Consider the following 22647-nt stretch of genomic DNA (forward strand, 5'->3'; position numbering starts at 1 on the left):
TTTGCTGTGTGAAGATGGGATGTGTCAGTATGCCTCAAGGTAATTTGTGAGCCACAGATGCCAGTTTATGATAAATCACAATCTTTCATTACATTAAATAATACATCAGAAATCAACACTTAAGAACATTTATTCTAGAGTTAAACGGCAGTCAATACGTCTTGTCTTTTTGGTTTTGATGAATTAATAAGTTGACTTTAGAGTGTCCAGCAGCAAAAGTAACTTTAATTTTAATAGATATTTTAATAGACATGAGACAAAGTCTGCAGCAACATCACCCTGTGACAACTGGATCGTCTCGCAACATCAAAGTACCTCAGTGTGACAGAAGGACTGAATCTACATCGTGTCAAGAATTCAGGATACGCTTTTTAAGTTTTATACAAATAAACCTTTTTCAAATTTTACCAACTTTAATGATGAAAACAGAAAACTTACAAGCATTTACATGACACTATGGAGTATTAACACAAAATTATAGCTATACCTTGAGGGTAAGGAGGATCCCGTTCTACCTGTTGTGATAAATTACAGACTTTAAATGTTTAAAATAGTGAATCATTAATCAACACATTTAACAGGTCAGACATGATTATCACAGTTTTATGGCAGTCGTGACTTTAATTTTTGTTATTCATTGTCTAGTTTGAAACTATAACTTGGCCCTATTCTGTGCAGCATCAGAGCTCAGATGATTTCTGAGGAAATCTTGGATCTTCTTCCACATGTGGACCTCAGCTGCTGCGTGGGACTTGGGCTCACCTCCCCACAAGACTGGCTTGCCTAAAACCCCATGGAAGCTGGAAGGGCAGTAGGGTCCATAAGGTGGCTCTAAGTAGTGTCCAGCTCCAGGGTATGACACACTCTCAAACTTCTCCTTCCCGTGACGCTTCAGTCTCTCCACCATCTCATCCACGTAAGCCTTGCTGTCCCAGTTAAGGTCATCCTCAGAGGCCACAAAGAGGAAATGTCCTTTGGCTCGTTCAATGGGAATCAGGCTGCCCTTGTTCTCCTCCGCCAGAGGATTGTTTAAAACGTATTTGGTGTTGAAGGCCCCTGACTCAGTGGGAATCAATTTCTTTAAATCAAACATTAATGCAGAATGTATTTGTCTTTTCTTATAGTAGAGAGGCAAAGCTACATTGGCAGAGCAGCCATTGATCCACACTGTGGCCTCAACATCTGGTAGGTAAGAAGCAACTGATAAGGCAAGATCTCCACTTTTGGAAAGGGATATTACACCAACTTTTTTACTGGAACCCTGTGGAAAAACATGTCAATGAACAGCCATCAAAGTTGTCTTCAACAACTATGAGTCTTCCAGAATAAATTAACTCACCTTAGTTAGTTTTTTTAGAAACTCGACAGCTTCTTCCAAATAATCCAGGTGGATCTCCTTAATGTTTTTAGGCAGGTCATCGTGGCCATACAGGGCAACAGTCAGAACCAAAAATCCTCTGCTGGCCAACAGAGAGGCTCTTTTCTCTGACAGACCTCCACCAAAAGTGTACAAATCTAACACAGCTGGGAAGGGACCCCTGCCTGGAATGAAACATACATGCAAAGCAAGCATATTTTTGTATGGAGCTAAAATTATGAGTAACTGTAACTAGGACATTTTCAAGTATGTACTTTTTTTCCTAAATGATGCTGACAAACCTGGAGGAGTAAACAGGACTCCTCGAATGTTCCCCTCTTTGATGGGGACCCGAATGACCCCATCTCCCATTAGAATCCTCTCATTAGTCGCCTCTGCCAGAATCCGGCCCTCACCTGCCTCCTCGTGCACTGAGAACTTTACCATGGATGGATTAAGGGCATTTGTCTTCTGAAGTCTTTTATGCAAAGAGTCCGGTGTCATTGACCAAAGCAGACCCATCGGTTCAACCCCAACGTAGCTCCCACTGAGTGAGGGGTCTCTCTTCAAGTCAATCTCCCCGTTGCCATTGGCTCTGTAGGTGGCCGCAGAGCTGAACACAGTTCCCTTGTCGTCGGTTGAGCTGGCTCTCAGGGAGACCACCTGCCTCGACCTCAGCCCGGCCACCTTCACCTGAATAGGCTCATCAAACAGACACCTGGCACTCGGGAGCAGCCTCAGCCTGACTTGGGAAGCCATGTCTTCAGCAACTTTCCTTTAAGTTACACGTTTAGACTTTGCCCTATAGAAAAATAAACAAAATAGTGCTACTGCACACGTTATTTTTATTACTCTAAGAGGTGCTGTGAACTTTAGCCTTTTAGAGTACACACTGGCCTTGTGGTAAAGTTAAAGAGTCCTATTGTATTTCACTCCAACTCTAGCATCCAAAGTGGATGTAAACGACGATGTGATATACGTCTTCCAGCTTTGTTTGGCTCAACAGAACTGTCAAGTTTCAAGGGTCCTGTGCGCTTTTATTTTGATGCCTTCCTTCCTACTTCCCTAACCCTCTCAGACCTGCAGTAACAGAACTACAGAAGCATTAGCGCTAGCTAAAAATCTTTTCTTCCCCCCACCAAGGGTAAAAGAGCAGGAAATATTTTTACATTTCTGTAAAAGCCTGAAGCCTCACCACCTAGACTTTTGTCGAGGATCAAGGGAAGACAGAGTACAAGAAAAGCTTCGTAAAGACTTTGGCTTCACTAACTAGTACATTTAAGCATTAAACATACGACTTAAGCCTGAAAACAAAAGCTTTACCTGACGCTTAACCCTCCAAATGTGGAGGCATACACTCACGAAATCTCCCACCACTACTGGCAAACGAGCAAAAAGTGTGCAGAGAGCCACGACAAACTCGAGCGCTTATCAAAACAGGAAGTTATCACTAATCCCTTCACAATAAGAGCCTGAACTGCAAACAAACGCAGAGCTGCTCGGTACCGATTATAGCCCCCCAACCCCCCTTCCCCTCTCTCTCTTCCTCTCCACTGCATGGCTTTGGAAAATGTGAATGCGTGCACAAAATTCAGACTTTTAATTGTATTTTCTTAAGTTTTAAAGCTTTATCTGCAATCATACTACATCAAAGTAATTAAGTAATAGAAAAACAACTAAATTAAAACTGAACAGTTAAACAAAAAATTCAATGTTTTTCATTGTCTACAGTACCTTAGAAATTTCAGTATGTGTTTTTTTATGTAGAAAAAAGGAAACTGCTTGAAGATAATAATAATAATGATGGATTGGATTTATGTAGCGCTTTTCAAGGCACCCAATGCCACTATTCATTCACTCTCGCATTCTCACTGGTGGAGGCAAGCTACGGTTGTAGCCAGCCACAGCTGCCCTGGGGCAGACTGACAGAAGCGAGGCCGCCTACTGGTGTTGGCCCCTCTGGCCAACACCACAGATACGCTTCCCAACCCCCTGAGCCACGGTCGCCGTAATAACAACCTTTTGTTTAATAAATGCTGAAAAGCCTGGGAAATCGCACATTGACTACAATGAGACTACAATATGACTACAATAAGATTATAACACAGTATCCAACATCAGGATTTAAGGGCAGAACCAGAAATAGAAGAAAATTTTAGAAGTACTTACAAGAAGCATTAACAGAAGCTTGCCGGAAAATAAACAAAAAGTTGTTGGAGAGTCCAGGGCTTTTTCCAGAAACCACGTTAAGAAAAGATGCGGAATTTGTTAATCGTGAGATGAGGGAAATTCCACGTTTTGTGTTATACATAGAGGGCTACCTAAATGGCTGGCAGGTTTTCTTCAGCACACCTTAAGTTTTTGTTTGACTCCTCCCCTCATGCTGCATCTGTCTGAAACTGTTCCTCATTTCCACATTTATGTAATCATCAAAGCACATAGTGATTTGAAAATTGCAGCTTTTCTGGTATTAAGAGATGACCACCTTACTACTTAGTAACATATTCAATAGAACATGTTGGATTTGTTGGAGGTAGTTACCAGTATGTCAGGTTTTGTTCCCGGCTTCCTGTTTAATTCGTCTTCTTGCCAAAGTTACTTTGAGGTGACTAGCTTTGTTGAGTTTTATGGTCAGTTATAATATTTTTATATATATATATATATATTTTTTTTTTTATAAAACAGGCCCTGGGACAAAGGGGGTAAGGTCAAGAACTGGTCCAGGATCACACAACAAACACTCAATAATAGATCACAGATAAAAGACCACCCCCACAGGACTACTGGTAGTGGCCATGTCCTTTCCCCAACATATATATTCATTTCACCTAGTAATAACCTCCAACAGGTGCTCTCCAGGTACTCTATCTTCCTCCCACAGCGAAGCAACATGAAGTTTGGGATAGATGGTGCTCTAAATTGGTTGTAGATGTGATTCTGTGTCTTTTTGTGCTTTAATATCAGGAATTATTTTGTCTAATTAAATATTGACTGGCAGCTTTTCTGGGGTGTACCCTGCCTCTCTCTAAATGTCGGACAGGATAGGCTCCAGCCCCCTTAATTATTGGGTAAGTGTTAAGTGAATTGGATAAGTGGTTAAGAAAAATTTAGGGATATTTTGGCTGGGGATCGTAAGCATATTTATAAACTGAAGGAGTAAGTTTAATATTAATAATATAAATGTACTACATTTGACAGATGTACAGATAAGAGCTAGAAGCTCCATTAACAGAAAAAGAATTAACCATGTAATATTTCTTATACCAAACAATATAGTGCCAGGGCTGGATGGCTTCCCGGCTGAGTTCTATAAGCTTTTCTGGGATATGCTCAGCCCAATATATTTAAAATGTATCCAAGGAATAAAACAAACTGGTATTATTCCCTGTGATTTAAACACAGCTGCTATCACAGTTCTTCTTAAACCTTGCAGGGATCCCACTGTCACATGTAGTTATTGATCACTCTCACTAATTAATACAGATATGAAAATTATAACCAAGGCAGTAACAATCAGAATTGAGAAAGTCATCTCATCCATAATTCACCTGGATCAAACTGGTTTTATCAAACACAGACACTCCCCAAACAATACACCTAGACTTTTGGATTTAACGGCTTCAACAGGAAGCCGTTAGGAAAAGCTTTGTAAAGACATTTGTGCAGAGAGCCATGACAGACTGGAGTGCTTACCAAAACAAAAAGTTACCACTGATCCCTTTGGAATAAGAACCTGAGTTGCAAACAAATGCAGAGCTGCTGGATATGTTTTTTTTAATAATCTCTCTTTTGAATTTAACCTTTGGATTTAATGTCAACTTAAATACAGTTTCAGTCAGTGGCAGACCTGTAATATTTGACCTGTACTAAATGAGTATAATAGTATTTGCCAGTGTGGCAAGCACGTCCCATTTTACTTAGAGGTTAACTCTAATGGAGCCAATGTTGCTATGTGAACTTTGCTCCAGATACCATTCCTGCTATCCAGAAAGTACATCATGAAAAGCTATTCGTGTACACGCAGAACACCCAAAACAACGCTTAACAACAGTGCAATCCTCTATGCCAGGGGTCTCAAACTCGCGGCCCGCAGGACGATAGTTTTTGGCCCCCACCTTAATATGAAAATTTAATGTTAGTGCGACCCGCGAGTTTGATAATGTATTTTAATGTATGACGTATGGAGTGTTTCTTTCTTTTCTGTACCTGGCTGGCTTCCTCCTTTGGGCAAACGCGGACATTCGCCCCAGCGCGCTGCGTTCACAACACTTCAAAAAAAGTTTTTTTTTTTAAGTTGCTGCCCAGCGGGACATTATACGTATATAGATTTATACACACGTCAGTGGGATTTTTAGTTATTTTTTCACAGAGAGAGATCTCATATTAACTCTCAAAGTGATGCGTAGGCGGCGGGATAAAAGAAAAGTAATGAACTCAATGCAGCCCAATTTAGTCTGCAGTCACATAGCGACACCTGTTCATCGGCAATAACAGTCCCCGGTAACCCGGACTAATTATAGAGTCGCACCGTAATTTGTCGGTCGATGTTTTTTATTTGCATCACTCCGTTTGCATTGCAGCATACATGAACATTACATATATTTCAATATAATGTAAAAGCAGTCAAAACAACTAACATCAGAAACAGGTGATGTTATTTGTTATATGTCACGGTGTCATTTCCGCTTCTTTCTCCTGTAACAACAGCCCGGCGGATAACAGTCCGTGAGCAGTCGCCTTTTTTGCGCTCCCTGTACTTTCTACCATCTGCAAATGCCACGGTGTTCGTGTCATCGTGAAAGACATGAACATCGAGCGTAAAAACAAAGGAGACTGCTACCGGCTTTTTATCTTCCGATCGCCGTGATACGGTTGCAAGAAGAAGAAGGGGGAAATGACGTTCTCTATGCGTTGAGACGTTCTCCGTCCGTCGGCTAAATGCTTGATTGAAACTTCAATCCGACATTATTATTATTTATTAAACTTTATTAAGAAACAATATACAGAACATGTATACAACCAGAACAAAATTAACATATGCCAGGGGGTGTAATTCAAATAATTTGTAATTACTACAAATAGTAATAGTTTTCATAGCCTTTTTGTCAAGTGATCCACGAATCAATTTTATGTAACATAAAACATCATTATAGTAATGTTTAAAATTAGGCTTTTTGTTACTGTATTTGCATTTGTGAAAATAAAATTTTGCTAAGATAACTAACAAGTTTATTATAAAGTAAACATCTTCTTTTTTTTTGCCTTCGAAAGAAACAAAATACAACGTTTTCCCATTTCACAGTAAAGTCTTTATAGAGATGTCCAGCAATGAATCTACTGAAGTCTTTCCAAAATGTTCTAGTGTATGAACAGATCCAGAAGAGGTGTTGCACAGTCTCAGGATGGCTTCCACAAAATCCACAGTTCACATTTATGTCCCTTTTGAACTTTGTCATATAATTAGCAGGATAAAATTTATGCAGTATTTTAAATGAGACTTCCTTCACTTTATTCGTTACCAGATACTTGTTAGGAATTGTCCATACTCTTTTCCAGTTAATGTCACTGACAAAGAAATTCCAGTAAGAGACCACATGTGGAATAGTTAGAGATTCTGTCTGGAACAAAGCACGAATATTCTTATTACTTTTACTATGGTTTGTTAGACAGATTCTTCCTATGTGTGAATCTAAAGGGTTGGGGAGAGAAACAGATGATATGCAAGGTTGAATACCTTTAAAAAGCATTATAATACCCGTAGGTATTGCATCAAATAATATGGCATATTCTTTGGGTGTGGCTGGAAATTTATAGGTGTTTAAGAATTCTGAATAGGACATAAGCTGCCCATTAGGATTAAACAGCTAATTCACTAAAACAATCCATTTCTCAACCCACCTAGAAAAAAATAATGATCTATTTTTATAGGAAATGCAATATTTCTTTGTTGAGCACAGGGGCACCCCGACGTGTCTTATTTGCACAGAGAAAGTTGCGGTGCACAAGGAATACAATTTGAAACGTCATTACACAACTAGACATGCTGAGGTGTATGCAAAATACCAGGGAGATGAGAGAGCGAACCGGGTTGCCAGTCTTAAAACAGATCTACTGAGGCAGCAAGATTTCTTCAAGAAAGCAACCAAAGAGAATAATGCAGCAGTCGAAGCTAGCTACGTGGTTAGTGAGATGATTGCTAAAGCAGGGAAGCCATTCACAGAAGGTGAATTTGTCAAAAAGTCCATATTGCAGGCTGCAAATATAGTCTGTCCGGAAAAGAAAGGTCAGTTTAGCAACATCAGCCTTTCTGCCAACACCGTAGCAGATCGCATTTCTGACCTGTCAAGTGACATTTACGACCAACTGTGTGAGAAAGCCAAATGTTTCAGTGTATACTCAGTCGCTCTTGATGACACAACAGACATCACCGACACTGCCCAGCTCGCAATGTATGTCCGTGGTGTTGATGACAGTTTTGAAGCGATGGAGAAGCTGCTCACAGTAATTCCAATGCATGGCCAGACCACCACTCAGGAGATATTTCACAAGCTGTGTGATGCCATTGAGAATGTTGGTTTGCCATGGAAGAGGTTTGTTGGAATAACAACAGATGGAGCGCCATCAATGACAGGTAGGAAAAATGGACTGGTGGCACTTGTTCAAAAAAAACTGGAAGAGGAAGGCGTGGAGGAGGCCATTGCTCTGCACTGCATTATCCATCAGCAGGTCCTTTGCAGCAAATGCCTGAAGTTTGACAATGTGATGTCTATTGTTGTGAAATGCATCAACCAAATCAGATCCAGGGGCTTAAAGCACCGAAGGTTCCATGCTTTTTTAGAGGAAATGGAGTCAGAATATGGGGGTGTGCTCTACTTCACTGAGGTATGTTGGCTCAGCAGGGGAAATGTATTAAAGAGATTTTTTGAGTTGAGAACAGAAGTGAAAGCCTTCATGGAGAAGGATGGAGTAAGTGTTCCTGTGCTAACTGATCCCAAATTGCTCATGGACTTAGCTTTTCTTGTTGATATAACACATGAGCTTAATGTACTGAACAAGAAGTTACAAGGCCAGGGGCAACTTGTCAGTGCTGCCTATGACAACGTGAGAGCATTCTCCACAAAACTTGCGCTCTGGAAAGCTCAGCTCTCTCAGACAAACCTTTGCCATTTCCCAGCATGCAAGGCACTCGTGGATGCAGGCACACCATTCAGTGCTGACAAGTATGTTGATGTCATTTTGAGGCTACAGGAGGAATTTGATCACAGATTTGCTGACTTCAAGACACACAGAGCCACCTTTCAAATTTTTGCAGACCTCTTCTCCTTTGATGTGCAAGATGCCCCTTCTGTGCTTCAAATGGAGCTCATTGAGCTGCAGTGCAACTCTGAACTCAAAGCGAAGTTCAGGGAGGTGAGTGGAAAAGCAGAAAAGCTTGGACAATTTTTGAGAGAATTGAGCCCTAGTTTCCCTCGGCTTTCCCGAATGTTCAAGCGGACCATGTGCCTTTTTGGTAGCACATACTTGTGCGAAAAGCTCTTCTCCACTTTGAACTTCAATAAGTCCAAGTACAGGTCCAGACTTACGGATGATCATCTTCAAGACATACTGAGGGTCGCAACTGCTTCCTCCCTCAGGCCAAATCTGGCTCGGCTATGCGAGAGGAAACCCTGCCAGGTCTCTAGCAGCAAGGAGTAGGCAAGAGAAGCCATGTTCAGAAGAACAGTTAATTTTCTACAGTGTTCCATTCATGTTCAGAAGAAGGTTATAGAACTGTTAATACAGACATTTCAATCTAAATACAGCAGATATAGAAGACTGAAAAAAACACAAGTTCACTGACTAAAAATATCTTATTATTGTTTTATTTATGTATTACAGATTGATTAATTTTCTTATTAATTCTTAATTTGCTTATTTATTTTTCATATTTTGTGTTAAAAAATAAAAATAAAGAGATTTGCGAAGATTGGAATTTTTTAACCATGCCTTTCTTGTGGAAAACCTAATGCGGCCCAGCCTCACCCAGACTCTGCCTCCAGCGGCCCCCAGCTAAATTGAGTTTGAGACCCCTGTTCTTATGCATTTCTGACTAGAGCTTTTTTCGTGTGTCTGACTCTCTTCTGACTACAAATATGTAGGACTGCTTTCTTTCATTTGCGCAAAATCTCTCAAATTAGAAACATCCTGTTTAAGAGTGATGTTGAAAAACTAGTTTATGCATTATTACTTCTAGGCAGAACTACTGTAATTCATTATTATCAGGCTGTCGTAAAAATTCCCTGAAACACCTTCAGGTGACCCAAAATGCTCCAGTAAGAGTACTGACAGGGAAAGAAGGACCATATTTAAGAAAAAAAAATCCAAAACAAAGAAGTGAGAGTTCAGGAGGCTAGCGGCAGAGACACAGCAGTTAAGAGGGCTGACCAGGAGGCTGGCAAAGAAAGACGGAGCAGATCTGGAGGCCGACCATGACCATAAAGATCCTCGGCTGACAAGACTAGAGACCGTTGTCAGTTTATACGTCAAGGACCTCCTCAATCACACTAACACTTCTTCTGTAGAGGAAATAGAGTCTGGGGATGAGGTATATGAGTCTGGGCACTGAGGCAGTCTTTGGTGGGAGGACCCCTAGGGAGGATTTTTATGAGAATCAGCACCCCCAAGTCTGAGGCCATGTTCCTCAGCTGGAAAAAAGTGGAGCGCCCACTCCGAGTTAGGGATGAGTTGCTGACCCAGGTGAAAGAGTTTATGTATCTCAGGGTCTTGTTCACGTATCATGAGAGAGGGGATTCCTTTTTTGATTCCTTTTGTCTGTACATTCATGTCCTTGGTTTCGGTCATCTCTCCTGATCTTGTCATTCTATAGGAATGTATTTAGGTTTAATGAGAGTAAAAGAATATTTAAGCGTTAACATGAAGTGGAAACTTGAACATTTAAGTAGTTGTTCATGCTTTGAAACAGCTAGAAAGAAGAATTAAACTGTCTAATCCAGGGAATAATTGTATTAAACATAAAAAACCTTTAATTTAAATCCATCCATCTAGAATTTACAAGTTTAAGGCTTGGTAATTTAGTAACATCACGTAAGATCATGAGATGAAATCTATTGGGCCGAGCTAACTGCGGTAACGCGTTGACGCCATGCAGCCCCATGCAGCGGGCGACCCGCATTAACTCGCTAACGGAGATTTGCCGAGTTAATGCGGTTATGGCGTTAACGTGATTTTAACGAGACTAACGCTGACAGCACTAGAAAATCTAGAATAGAAAATGAAATTATCATGGTTTTGGTAAGAGAAATTAAAATTACCAAACTGCATGAAACTGAACATTAAAACAAAACGTTAAAGGGAAATTTTCATTTGTATTTTTTTCTTCCACACAGTCTTTTTGGATAGCAAGGATTGGAGTGTGTCAAGGTTAATATATCACATTTATCTATACCAGAGTTGCAAATGTTTAACCGAAAACCAAAGGCACATTCTGTTCTTCTACAAATCCTTACCATATCCAAATTCAAACGTTTGAACTATCGAGCCAAGCGACCCGCAGAAAATAACTGCTAAAGCACTTGCAGAGAAACTGGACAGACTGCAATGTGATAGAAAAGCTAAATTAAATAAAGCTAATCATCTACAAGAGAGTATATGAAAATAATATCTATATTGTAAGTACATCACTAGATATAGATAATAGTATCTATATCTATATGGTTCAAGCCTCAACTAATGATTCTGTTGCTTTGTGTAATGAAGCAAGAACTATTCATGGTTCTTTGATCTGTGTGTTACCAGATGATGAAAATGAAAAGCATGAAACATGGTTTAAAGCAAAAACAATGTGTTATGATGAGTTTATTTATGAAGTGAGTGAATGGTTATCTGGTTGCGAACATTTGCATTTCAAATATTGGTGTTGATGATGGTGTTAATCCAGAGGACAGTGTTTCAAATGTGGCTGGTAAGCCTTCCATCATTAAAAGGTCAACTAGTGGTAAAATAAGCACAACATCCTCTGCAAGAATAAAAGAAAAGCCAGAAAAAGCTCTGTAACACACATACAGTTTCTAGGTCTGACCAACAATCTCCATCACCAACCAGTGTTGCCTTCTACTTTTAAATATCCTATGAACCTCAAGTAAAGCAGCAATCTGAGAGCGAAATATACCGGCTCCATTCTTTTAGTACAGGTAAGCAGTAATATTCTATAATAACTTCTCACACCTTCTATTCGAGCGCCCTCTGTCAGACATCATTTACAGTTTCAATAAAGCTGCATTCACAAACACTGCAACCCAGTTTTACTGTTAAGCGACAATTACAGTTCACCGTTTTGAGTTGTTTGTATCCACTTATCAGGAACCCGACTATAGTTTGAAAGTCCAGGGCATGCAAAGTTCATTCTTGCACAATGCTCGACTTTAAAGGGACCATCAGTGTGAAGCACTCTGGAAAGACTGGAGCAAACGGTGGACTGACTTCTTAACAAATCAGTTGTTAAGAACTTCAGTGTGGTGACTGATTAGTCAATGACTGAACAATCAACAGACTTGTAACCTTTCAGTAACATGTGTGTGCTGTATGAACTATAATATTAAAAAATATTATGTTACTCTTGTACATGTATTCAAGGATCATGCTGCTAACTCAACAAAAACAATCAAGTCAGATGTTAAAATGACCTGTTTTCTGCATTCTAAAATAATCTACAAACGTACCTACAGACCGTTTGTTTTGAAAACAGCTGAAATATAATATGATCATTTCTGGAGCTGATTTGACATCGGCTTTCAGGATATCCAGGAACAGATCGACATGTTACATACTACCCTAAAACTCAGTGTAGAAGCGCACGAACGTTTAAGCGGTTAACAAGCGGCGGCTGGCTTGACTGTGGTGGGTAAAAACACCGATGTCAACACATTAAAGTGAAATAAAATCAGACACTTTTTGCAGGCTGACTTTAAACTCTGCAAAACCGATTTTCTCAAGAATAAACCACTGCAGAAAAGCAAACGTCACCCATTATATATATATATAATATATCCTAAAAAATTATATATCTTGTGCTTAACTTTTGCAAATAGGTAATATTTTGATAATTTGGCCGGATATTTAATGTTGCTACATTCTCGCCGAAATCGTCGCACTATTTTATGCACTAGAAACAGTGCTTTTTCAGAACTTTACTTCCAGTTCTGAATTTCGTTTGAAATGCATTCTGGGATACTTGGCTAAGGCGAAGTCCAAACAAGTCGTCACCAGAAGCGTACTTTGAGCGTATTTTGAATTTAAAACATATTTGGGCTGCGACTCAAGTCTGTCTTAAGTCCGCGTGATCACGGGTACTTCGAGAAACAAAACCAACCACCAGACTCATTCGCTTCGGTGAGTTTTGGTTTTAAGAAAAAAAAAACATCCTTGTAAAACTCTCGGCTGTTGCACATATATGGAGATACATTTGTCTCGAAAGGTTGAAAATAATCTACGATATACAAATGTGCGGACTGAGTTAATTTTGAGTGCTCACAAATCCGTGCTCCAGTCCACATAGATACACAGCAATGTAAACATATGGAAAACTATTTTGCAAGTACTGTACATGTTACAGTACAGTGATAATTTACGTAATTCAAACGTAATTAAAAATTTGAACATCACAAATCTCCCATTTCTCTTGTTAAAAATGTCACTGAGCATTGAGCGCATATTTTATTTTATTTTATTTTATGTGTGTGTGTGTGTGTGTGTGTGTGTGTAGTCTTTTTTATAAAAATATATATTTATTTACAGTCAACCATGTCACACATTGCTCAAGCCTTTAATTCAGTTGTGTTAATTAAAATTTTTTTTAGCTCTAGTTCTATTGTTTTTCTGAGCTTCTGTGTTTGTTTTTTTCGTTTGTTTCATTTTTTTTCTTTCACTTTTAAAGACATGCAGTTCTAACAGGTTAGCCACTATAAATATATGACTATATATAAATATGTGTGTGTGTGTGTGTGTGTGTGTGTGTGTGTATATATATATATATATATATATATATATATATATATATATATATATATATATATATATATGTATATATATATATATATAATTTTATTTTATTTTATTTATTTATTTATTTTTGCCTGTCCCGTTTGGATTTTTAGCCATCAGAATTGTTGTCTGAAGGCCAAGAAAGATGCCAAGTGGATTTACTTTACCAAGTGGATCATCGTGGCTTTGCCATATTGGTCCATTTAACTGACCTTTATTATAATTATGTATTTATTTTATTTTCATTTTTTAAAGATGGGACAGACATGACTGGGGGATAGGACAGGGTGAAAGAAAGAGAGGGTGAGAAAGAAAGAAAAATAGAGGGGAGAAGAGATGGTGAGAAAGGGGGGAAGAAAAAAAAACAAAGAGCAACATAATAAATCCAGGCTGGAGAAATCCAGGCTCATCCAGGCTGCAGAAACTGATCAGGAGGGCTAGCTCTGTGGTCGGCATGAAGCTGGACACTCTGGTGACAGTGGCAGAGAAAAGGACATTAAAGAAACTGATGGACATTATGGACAATGCCAGGCATCCTCTGCACACGGCCATTAACAACCAGAAGAGTCTATTCAGTGACAGGTTGCTTCTCCCCAAGACAAGAACTAACAGACTTAAAAACTCCTTTGTCCCACACGCCATCAAACTGTTTAACTCCTCTCTGGAGGGGAGAGGGAGGGGAAACAGGAGGACAAAGGAGGGGGGAACAACTAAGCTGTAGTGCCTCTTCACCTCACTGTACAATACCTTTTGTGCAATACTTTTGTAAATAGTCAACAGTGCAATAGACCTCAATACTTGAAATGTGCAATTCACTTGTATTTTTATTTTTTATTCCTATTTATTCTATTTATCCCCTTCGTATATTTTATTTATATTGTCTCTGTATTTATATATGTGTGTGTGTGTGTGTGTGTGTGTGTGTGTGTGTGTGTGTGTGTGTGTGTGTGTATATATATATATATAATATTCTGTAACTCTGTAACTTCTGTCGGTGCTGTGCTTTTTTGGAAATCGAATTTCCCAGAGGAACCCACCCGAGGGATTAATAAAGTTCTATCTAATCTAATCCAATCTAATCTAAAAACAACACCCTCACAATAAACTAGCTAACAATAGATAACAGTAGATACTTTTTTTAAATTTCACCTGTTGGGAATGAAAAAAGAAAACAAGCAGAAGAAAACGAGAGCAATAGAATAAACAACATCACGATGATCTATGGGAATATAACGGTAAATACTAAATATTAAACATTATTGTGCAGCACGTAAGATCGACAGCGCACAGTGTGCTTTGAGGTAGGAGCCAAAAAGGGTGTAGTTTGTGTGTGTGAGCACCCGTGTGTACACCTGTAAGCATGAACGCGCTTGTTTTTAAAAGGTTCCTTCATGTAATGATCTGCTAGAGCAGCGGTCCCCAACCTTTTTTGCCCCACGAACCGGTTTATGCCCAAAAACATTTTCACGGACCTTTAAGGTGTTGCGGATAAATACAACATAATAAAACTAGTACCGGTACCGAAAAAAAGAAGATTTATTCATAACACACGTGAAAAGACCCAGGAAAACCGAGTTAACGATAAAAACGATAAAAACGATAACAAAATAACGCTGAAAAACGATAAAAACCCTGAAAACCATACATTTCACACCTGAGCCTCAACTCTCGCGGCCCGGTACCAAACGACTCACGGACCGGTACCGGTCCGGGGATTGGGGACCGCTGTGCTAGAGGGTGTGGGGAGCCACAGCCCCATCCACCAGGGCATGAAGCAGGTATGGAGGAGATCAAAACTCCAAACATCCAGAGGCCCCCAGAACACAAGAGACCAAGGAAGACCAACAGAGGGGCAGCCGCGCCACTATCCCAGAAAGAGCTGACGAGAGTCCCAGATGAGGGGTCACTCAGCAGCCGCGGAGCAGAAGCCGGGGGGGTTGCAGTGACGTGCCCGTGAGCTCCGCTGGCAGCCAGCTGTGCCTGAGTGACCGAGCCCCAGGCCGAGAGGCTGAGGGCACCCCACCCCCGAAGTGGTCCGAGCGAGCCCCAGGCTCCAGGCCCCGACAAGCAGCCACCAAGGAGTGAGTCGGTGTGTACCTGGGCGCCCATCCCCGGACACAAAGAACCACCAACGCACCGATGTCTGAGGGCGTCTGTCACTGGCAGGGGAAGTGGTGGGGGGAGATAGGCCTCCATACCTTGGAGGGCCCGAGATGCCCCCAGAGAGGTGGCGTCTGATACCCGACCAGATACAAACATCCATTCCCACCCTCATGCTCTCATATGTAATTACTCAACACTCACCCAACGTGGAGATATATTCCTCTTGTTAAAAGACCCATATTCACAAGGCGGTCTTGTGAATACCCTCAAAGCTGCAGGACTGCTTTGAGGGTATAGAGAATGTAATTTGTGAACAACATTGAGAAATCAATAACAGTTTAACCCAGGGGTAGGCAACTCCAGGCCTCAAGTGCCGGTGTCCTGCAGGTTTTAGCTCATTCAAATTGCTAAATTATCTCCTAAACGTGTCTTGACATTCTCCAGAAGACTGGTAATGAACTAATCATTTGATTCAGGTGCGAGACCCAGGGTGAGATCTAAACCCTGCAGGACACTGGCACTCGAGGCCTGGAGTTGCCTATCCCTGGTTTAACTGATTGCATGACAGAATATATATCAAATTCTGTGAACACATCATCCTGCCAGGCAGGACTGTATCACTGGATCACTTTTTCCTGATTATCCTGGACTCTTTGTGCCTCTGTTATTTCCAGTCAGCTTGTGTTACCACCTTGCAAGTCTTATTAACTTTTAATTAATTGTGACTATGCATTGATGGCATGGATTTGGGACCTTTTGTCCTAATCAACATCTATTCAAATTTTTTGTTTTTAAAAGTTTAATTGTAAACAATGGAAGAGAAATATCACTTTGAAGTTGGTGTTTACCTTTTGAAGTGGCTGTGTGATCATGAAAACGGGAATCAAAACTGCCTGAAGTGCAACGAGTGACTGAATAATTGTACTGAACATAAAAAAAACCTTTAATGGAAATCCATGCAAACCATTTACTTAACTAGAAAGAAGTCTTTACTGATGGGTGCATGGGAGGGTATCTGGTGCAAAGGTATCACACTAACAGTGGCTGTGCAAGAGCTGTTAAATATTAACAAAAAATAGTCAGAGTTTCTGTCTCGCTCTGGAAGATCCTGCTGTGCTGATTTGCTGCCCAGTGTAAAATATTACTGCCACTGTCTGAAATGGATCTAGTATTAACATTATTGACAGAGAGTACAGTGGGCACTTGTAATGTGGTTGCTTGCTAATGATACATATTTAAACTGGCACATTTTTTGAGTGGAGTTTGGATTTGGGTTTCCTGCACTCAGAGACCAAACTGGGACAGTGGGTTGTTGGTGTAATTAATAAACATAATGTAATGTAATATGGATCGATCTGTCTCTGAAATTTCTTACAAAAAGTATTGTGTAAGGGGACTTTTTATCTTACATTCATAAAGTCCAATCTTTTTCTCTTTTTCAGAAAAGATGTCCTCTCAAGTGAGACTGAAGCTGCTGCCAAGCATCAAATGTATGTTTGATGAGCCCATTCAGGTGAAGGTGGCCGGGCTGAGGCCAAGGCAGGTTGTCAACATGAGAGCCAAATTAACTGATGACAAGGGAGTGGTGTTCAGCTCCTCGGCCACCTACAGGGCTGATGGCAGTGGGGAGGTCGACCTGAAAAGAGACCCCTCGCTAGGTGGGAGCTACGTTGGAGTAGAACCCATGGGTCTGCTGTGTTCCATGAGGCCACATACCATGCACAAAATATATCTAAAGACAAATGCCATAAACCCCCAGGTGGTGAAGTTTTCTGTGCATGAGGAGGAGGGCAGATTACTGGCAGAGATGATGAATGAGAGGCTTCTGATGAGAGATGGGGTCACCAGGGTTCCCGTCAATGAAGGGAACATCCGTGGAGTCCTTTTCACTCCTCCAGGTACTGGAGGTGGTTCCTAGGTTTCTATGTTCATTTTAGTTCATTTAACATTAACCAGCTTTTAAATCAACATTGTTGAAATTAAACTTTAACTGTCATTCAGTCATCTGAAACTTCTAGTTCAAATTTTAATTTTCTCCCACCTTGCTTACTGTAGTTCACATTTCAGGTGCGTTTCTCAGTCCTCCACAACTCATGTCCAGTTAGTACAGAATGCAGCAAGACCTTTGTTTGAAAGACTGCTAACAAAAAATAGCTGACTGTCACATATTACACCTATTCTTGCGTCCCTTCACTGGCTTCCAGAGAAATTAAGAATAAAATTTAAAATATGACTTGCTGCTGATTAGAATCTTTTTTCTTTCTTCCAGGAAAAGGTCCTTTTCCTGCTGTGTTGGATTTGCCCACCTCAGTATCTGAGGCAAGACCCAGTCTACTGGCTAACAAAGGCTTTGTGGTTCTCTCAGTGGCGGTGTACAATAAGAAGGGTGACAATATCACAGAGACACATCTGGACCACTTTGAAGAAGCAATGAATTTCTTAAAACAGCAACCAAAGGTGAGTTGCTCTAGTGCGCACAGACAGCAGAAAGATGTTTCATACTGAAGGAAAGTTTATGTTTCTATACTCTGTGCATTCTCAGAGAGGAGAGTAAATTTGTAGATCCCAGGTGGAATATCTGCTGTATTCCTGTAGCTAATGGGGATCTTAATTAGCTTAAGTGGAGTTTCAGAAATACTCTCATTTACATTCATTCAGATAATTGAATAAATTTCAGAGAGCATAAAGCCTCAGCTTTACGACATATTTTTTGTAATCGCACAAATCTTCTTGAGAAAACATGAATTGTTTCTATTATCACACAATAACATAATAATTTCTAACATATAATAATTTTCAAGATCAACATTATCAGCCCCCTGAAAAATTGACCTTTTTATTGATAGTAGAAGCCACTGCTGTGCAATGTTTGAGCTGTCACTTGAGAACGCATCACCCCAAAAACAGAAGAAATCCTTTTATAATTTTATAGAATAAGAAATGTTGAAGATCTCTAAGCAAGAAATAGATATACAAAGTTATCACAGCATTTCCAAGTTTCAATATGCAAAGTTAAGAAATTCAGCCAAGAGAGTCACACAGTACAGAACAAGCTTGGCAGGGTAGGAAGCAAAAGATTTCAAACACTCTAGAAAGAAAACTAGTGATAGATGTGTCTAAAGACCCCAGTACTACTGCCAAGACACTAGAATCTAGAATTGTAGTCTCAAAAAGGACAATCACGAGAACAAACAAAAATTTGCAGTGTGAAGTGAACCAAGGTCCATGCTAGAAGCCAATAAAATCTGGATGAGCTTGAGAGATTTGCCAAAAGAGGAATAGACTGTAGAATGTAACAGCGGCTCTGCGTAGCGTGATAACGTGGTAATGGGGCCAAGTGGGGGAAATTGGGCTTGAAGGGGTAACTGTAGCATGGCTTGGTACATAGAGCGATCACACTGAGGAGCGTGGAGTTAGAACTGTGGTAAAAGGGGAGTACTAGAAAAGGTGAGCATGGCTATATGTCTTGCTTACTTGCAGGTGGAGTGAAAGATGCTTGGAGGGAGAGGGGGCGTGAGTTAGACGGTGTGAGATGGCTGACCTGAGTTCCGTAGGTTCCGAAGGAGTGTGATGGCAGGAGGGCAGGCAGGTGAAGCACGGAGAGATTTCCAGAGAAGAGCTGGGTTATCCGAGGTTCAAGAGATTAGCTTAATTTGGGGGTAAGGGTTTTGGAGGTTCCGGGAAAAGCTAGGGCACAAGAGAACAAGGTAAGAAAAGCACTTGGCAAATAACATGGAGCATTAGAGCCAGCTACCAACATGAAGTAGTTGACAAACTGTTGGAGAGGGAATATCAGTGTAAGGCTTAAATCTCTTTAGCCTGATTGCCTCAACTCAGCTCCAGGTGAGTGAAGCTGTTGGAGATATGACGGCCCTGCCCAGGGCCAGATACCAAGGAGACTCAAGACCCTGGTAGAAGTTTCCAGCCACTCACCCGGATCATGATAGCTTCACTGTGCATATATGAATGTGTTTATTTATTTAGTAATGGTAATATGCATATGTAGTCCACAAAAATGAAAATAATGACAGGTAGAGTCAGCCCTGCGCTCCAAATGTTTTATAGATTTGCATCGCCTTTTAATTTCTGTGTTATTTCACAGGTGGGCAGTAAAGGAGTTGGCATAATGTCAAGATGCAAGGGAGCAAATATCGGACTGGCACTCGCTGCTTTTGTGCCAGGTGTCGAGGCCATAGTGTGCATGAATGCCTGTAACGCCAATGTGGTCACGCCTCTCTACTACAAGAAACGGCAGATCCTGTCATCAATACTGTTTGACGAAAGCAAGTTTATTCCCACCGAGTCAGGTGCAATCATCATAAAGGATGCTCTTGAAGATCCCCTGGCAGAGAAGAATAAGGGCAGCTTGATCCCCATTGAACGAGCCAAGAGCCATTTTCTTTTTGCGGTTGTAGGAGACGACCTCAACTGGGACAGCGAAGCCTACATGGATGAAATGGTAGTGAGACTTAAGCATCATGGGAAGGAGAACTTTGAGACTGTTTTTTACCCTGGAGCTGGACACATGTTGGAGCCACCTTATGCACCCCACTGCCCCTCCAGCTTCAATGCAGGTGTAGGCAAACGAGTGCTGTGGGGAGGTGAGCCCAAGGCCCACATAGCAGCTGAGATCCACCTGTGGAAGAAGATCCAGGATTTCTTCAAAACTCACCTGAGTTGTGATGCAGCACAGACTAAAGCCAAGTTATAGATTCAAACAGGATGATTAGAAAGCTTGAGTTACAGAAACATAAATCATGACAGCAAATTGACTGTATGAAAATCACATTTTATAATTAATATAATAGTTGTTAATATGACAGTTTGAAATTTTAGGTGAAATTATGATTCGCACATGTCTTCCCCTCCTGTATCTCCTGAGCCCTGTACACATGTTTCTTTTTTCATTTTTCTTTATAATTTTTTGGGATTGTCACTTGATCTTCTGTCTGCTTATCCTGGACTCTACAGTCAGCTATGGTTTATTTCCAGTCGGCCTTTCTTAATGTTTCATTGAAATTACTTTTTATTTGTTTTGGCTATTTGTTCCATCATCACAGTGCCAAAAACATTATATGATGAGTGTAGATACATGTTTTTAATTTTTGCGTAACGCTGATTTTGTTATTTGATCCCACATTACTGTACTTATCTTTTGTAAATTGATCTTTATGTTGTAATTAAAAACAACAACAAAAAACAATTGTGTTAAAACTATTAAAGCCTAAAAAAAACGCAACAAAGAATAATGAGCTGACAAATAGACTTCAGTTTAAAGTTTAATTTACACAGTTTCCTTTCTGAGAGACCAGCAAATTAAAAAGATGACCCATGAAACATAACATATTAAAAATATTCAAATATATATAATGTGTAAATGGGAAACTAAAAATGGCTTTATTGATATGGTCCAACCCACAGATTAATTTCTTAACTTTAGGTGGAAGCAGTTTGTTATTATGTGAGAAGAAAAAACAAAACAAGGTGAGACAATGTAGCTACTCCTGTTTAATGGTTTACTCGTATTTTAAGGTAGTAAGTAAGGTACTAAGTCCACACAAGTCGTCACTAGAAATAAGGTATTCACTTGCTTTGAGCATATTTTGTATTGAACCATATTTGGTCTGCGACTCAAGTCCGTCATAAGTCCACAAGATCACGGGTACATCAAGAAACAGCACGGACTAGTGACTCATTTTCTTCAGTGAGTTTTGGTTTTAAGAAAAAAACATGCATGTAAAACTCTCTTTGGGCTGTTGCATATTTTATGGAAATAATACATCTCAAAATGATCTAAAAAAAAAGATTTTACAAATGTGTGCACTGTGTGAATTTTGAGTGCTCACAAATCCCTGCTCCACACAAACACACAGAAATGTAAACATACAGAAAGCTATTTACAAGTGCATATTTCAAAATCATAATGAACATATAAAAACACATTTTGAAGCTAAACTTCACAAATCTGCTCATTTGTGCAGTTAAAAGCTCCTTGAGCATAATACACTCGCACACACCAATCACAGTTGACAGTGTATAGGAATTTCTTTTACTTATGTATTAATCACATTATTTTATTGTATAATGCCTTGGTGCCACTGGATTTTAACATGTTTCACACTCATACTATAAGACAAATGGTGGGGGTGTAGTAAGGAAGTTGGGGGAAGCAGACAGCTCCACAGGAAGAAACTTTTGTCTCTTTGAGGACTCTGGTAGGTAGCAAGGGAGTGTGAACCTTAACCTCGTAAGACCCGAACTCTTCCACAGCATGTATTTTTAATTTCTCTTTGATATTTGGGCATATTGGGGCCCAATGAATGTAAAAACAAAGAATTACCAGATTTTTTTTTACCTTATTTTTGTTTTTATGAAAAATCAGAGCCACATATAAGGATATTCGTTTAAAATTTTGATAGAACAGTAGCAGTATAATGTCCTCATCAGTGGATATCAGGCCCTTGTAGAGCAAAATTGAGTATTTTAGTCTAAATAACCCAAAATGGGAAGTCCACATATGTGGACGCCAGGTCCTAGGAGGTTAAGGTGTGAAACAGCTGTGTACTGCCTTTTGTTCCTGGAGAAGGTATTTAACTGAGAGCCATGTTAGACTCAGGGGAGACTCTGCTGACCTGCCCCACGGTCATGTAGGCTCTCCACCAAGCCTGGTTGTCTGTTCTTTGTGTGTTTTGATTAAAGACTGTTAGCTACCGCTCACCGCTCGTCTGCAGGCTTTATATAAATGGAAAACTTCCACAACAACAGTTAACCACATCACACATTGCTCAAGCCTTTAATTTAGTTGTGATTTTCTTGGTATTATAATTTAAAATAATTCAAATATCCAGCTGTAGTTCTGTTGTTTTTCTAAACTCATCAAAAGTGTTTTGGGGGTTTCTTTTTGTATTTTACTTTTAGAGATATGCAGTTCTAAGAGTATTTTAATCTAAATTTCTAAACCGAAGAGACTTCAGGAAAGTCTGGCGGCAGAAGCTTGATAAATCCATCCATCCATTCGCTTCTGCTTATCCTTTCCAGGGTCGCAGGGAGCTTAATAAATCTGCTCTATAATTTGACAAAAGCACACTTAAGTCGTACTGAAACTGTAAACTGTAGATTCCATCACATAAATCTTATTCACAATATTT

General features: G+C 40.0%; 2 protein-coding genes across 4 annotated transcripts; one reads left to right on the plus strand and one right to left on the minus strand.

The window, feature by feature from the left end:
* Positions 1-205: 205 nt before the first annotated feature.
* Positions 206-5579, minus strand: LOC146687227 (acyl-coenzyme A thioesterase 5-like). 3 transcript variants are annotated; one of them, XM_085439646.1, is made up of 4 exons: positions 5564-5579; positions 1660-2159; positions 1340-1542; positions 206-1261 (listed from the first exon to the last, which is right to left on the minus strand). In XM_085439646.1, exons 2-4 carry the CDS (start codon positions 2114-2116, stop codon positions 653-655), a joined length of 1269 nt encoding a protein of 422 aa, XP_085295772.1. In that variant the 5' UTR covers positions 2117-2159; positions 5564-5579; the 3' UTR covers positions 206-652. The 3 variants fall into 3 exon arrangements, with proteins under 3 accessions (XP_085295772.1, XP_085295770.1, XP_085295771.1); XM_085439644.1 differs by lacking the exon at positions 5564-5579 and adding an exon at positions 3527-3706; XM_085439645.1 differs by lacking the exon at positions 5564-5579 and adding an exon at positions 2681-3513.
* Positions 5580-12452: 6873 nt separating this feature from the next.
* On the plus strand, positions 12453-21958 carry LOC146687228 (acyl-coenzyme A thioesterase 2, mitochondrial-like). The gene is made up of 4 exons (XM_085439649.1): positions 12453-12745; positions 16942-17397; positions 17769-17956; positions 19602-21958. The coding sequence occupies exons 2-4, from the start codon at positions 16947-16949 to the stop codon at positions 20208-20210; spliced, it is 1248 nt and encodes a 415-aa protein (XP_085295775.1). The 5' UTR covers positions 12453-12745; positions 16942-16946; the 3' UTR covers positions 20211-21958.
* The last annotated feature ends 689 nt before the right edge of the window (positions 21959-22647 follow it).

Source organism: Copadichromis virginalis, linkage group LG18 (genome assembly GCF_057382275.1).
Source record: "Copadichromis virginalis isolate Kocher_CV1m ecotype Utaka linkage group LG18, C_Virginalis_male_GT1.1, whole genome shotgun sequence".
Lineage (NCBI taxonomy): Eukaryota > Metazoa > Chordata > Actinopteri > Cichliformes > Cichlidae > Copadichromis > Copadichromis virginalis.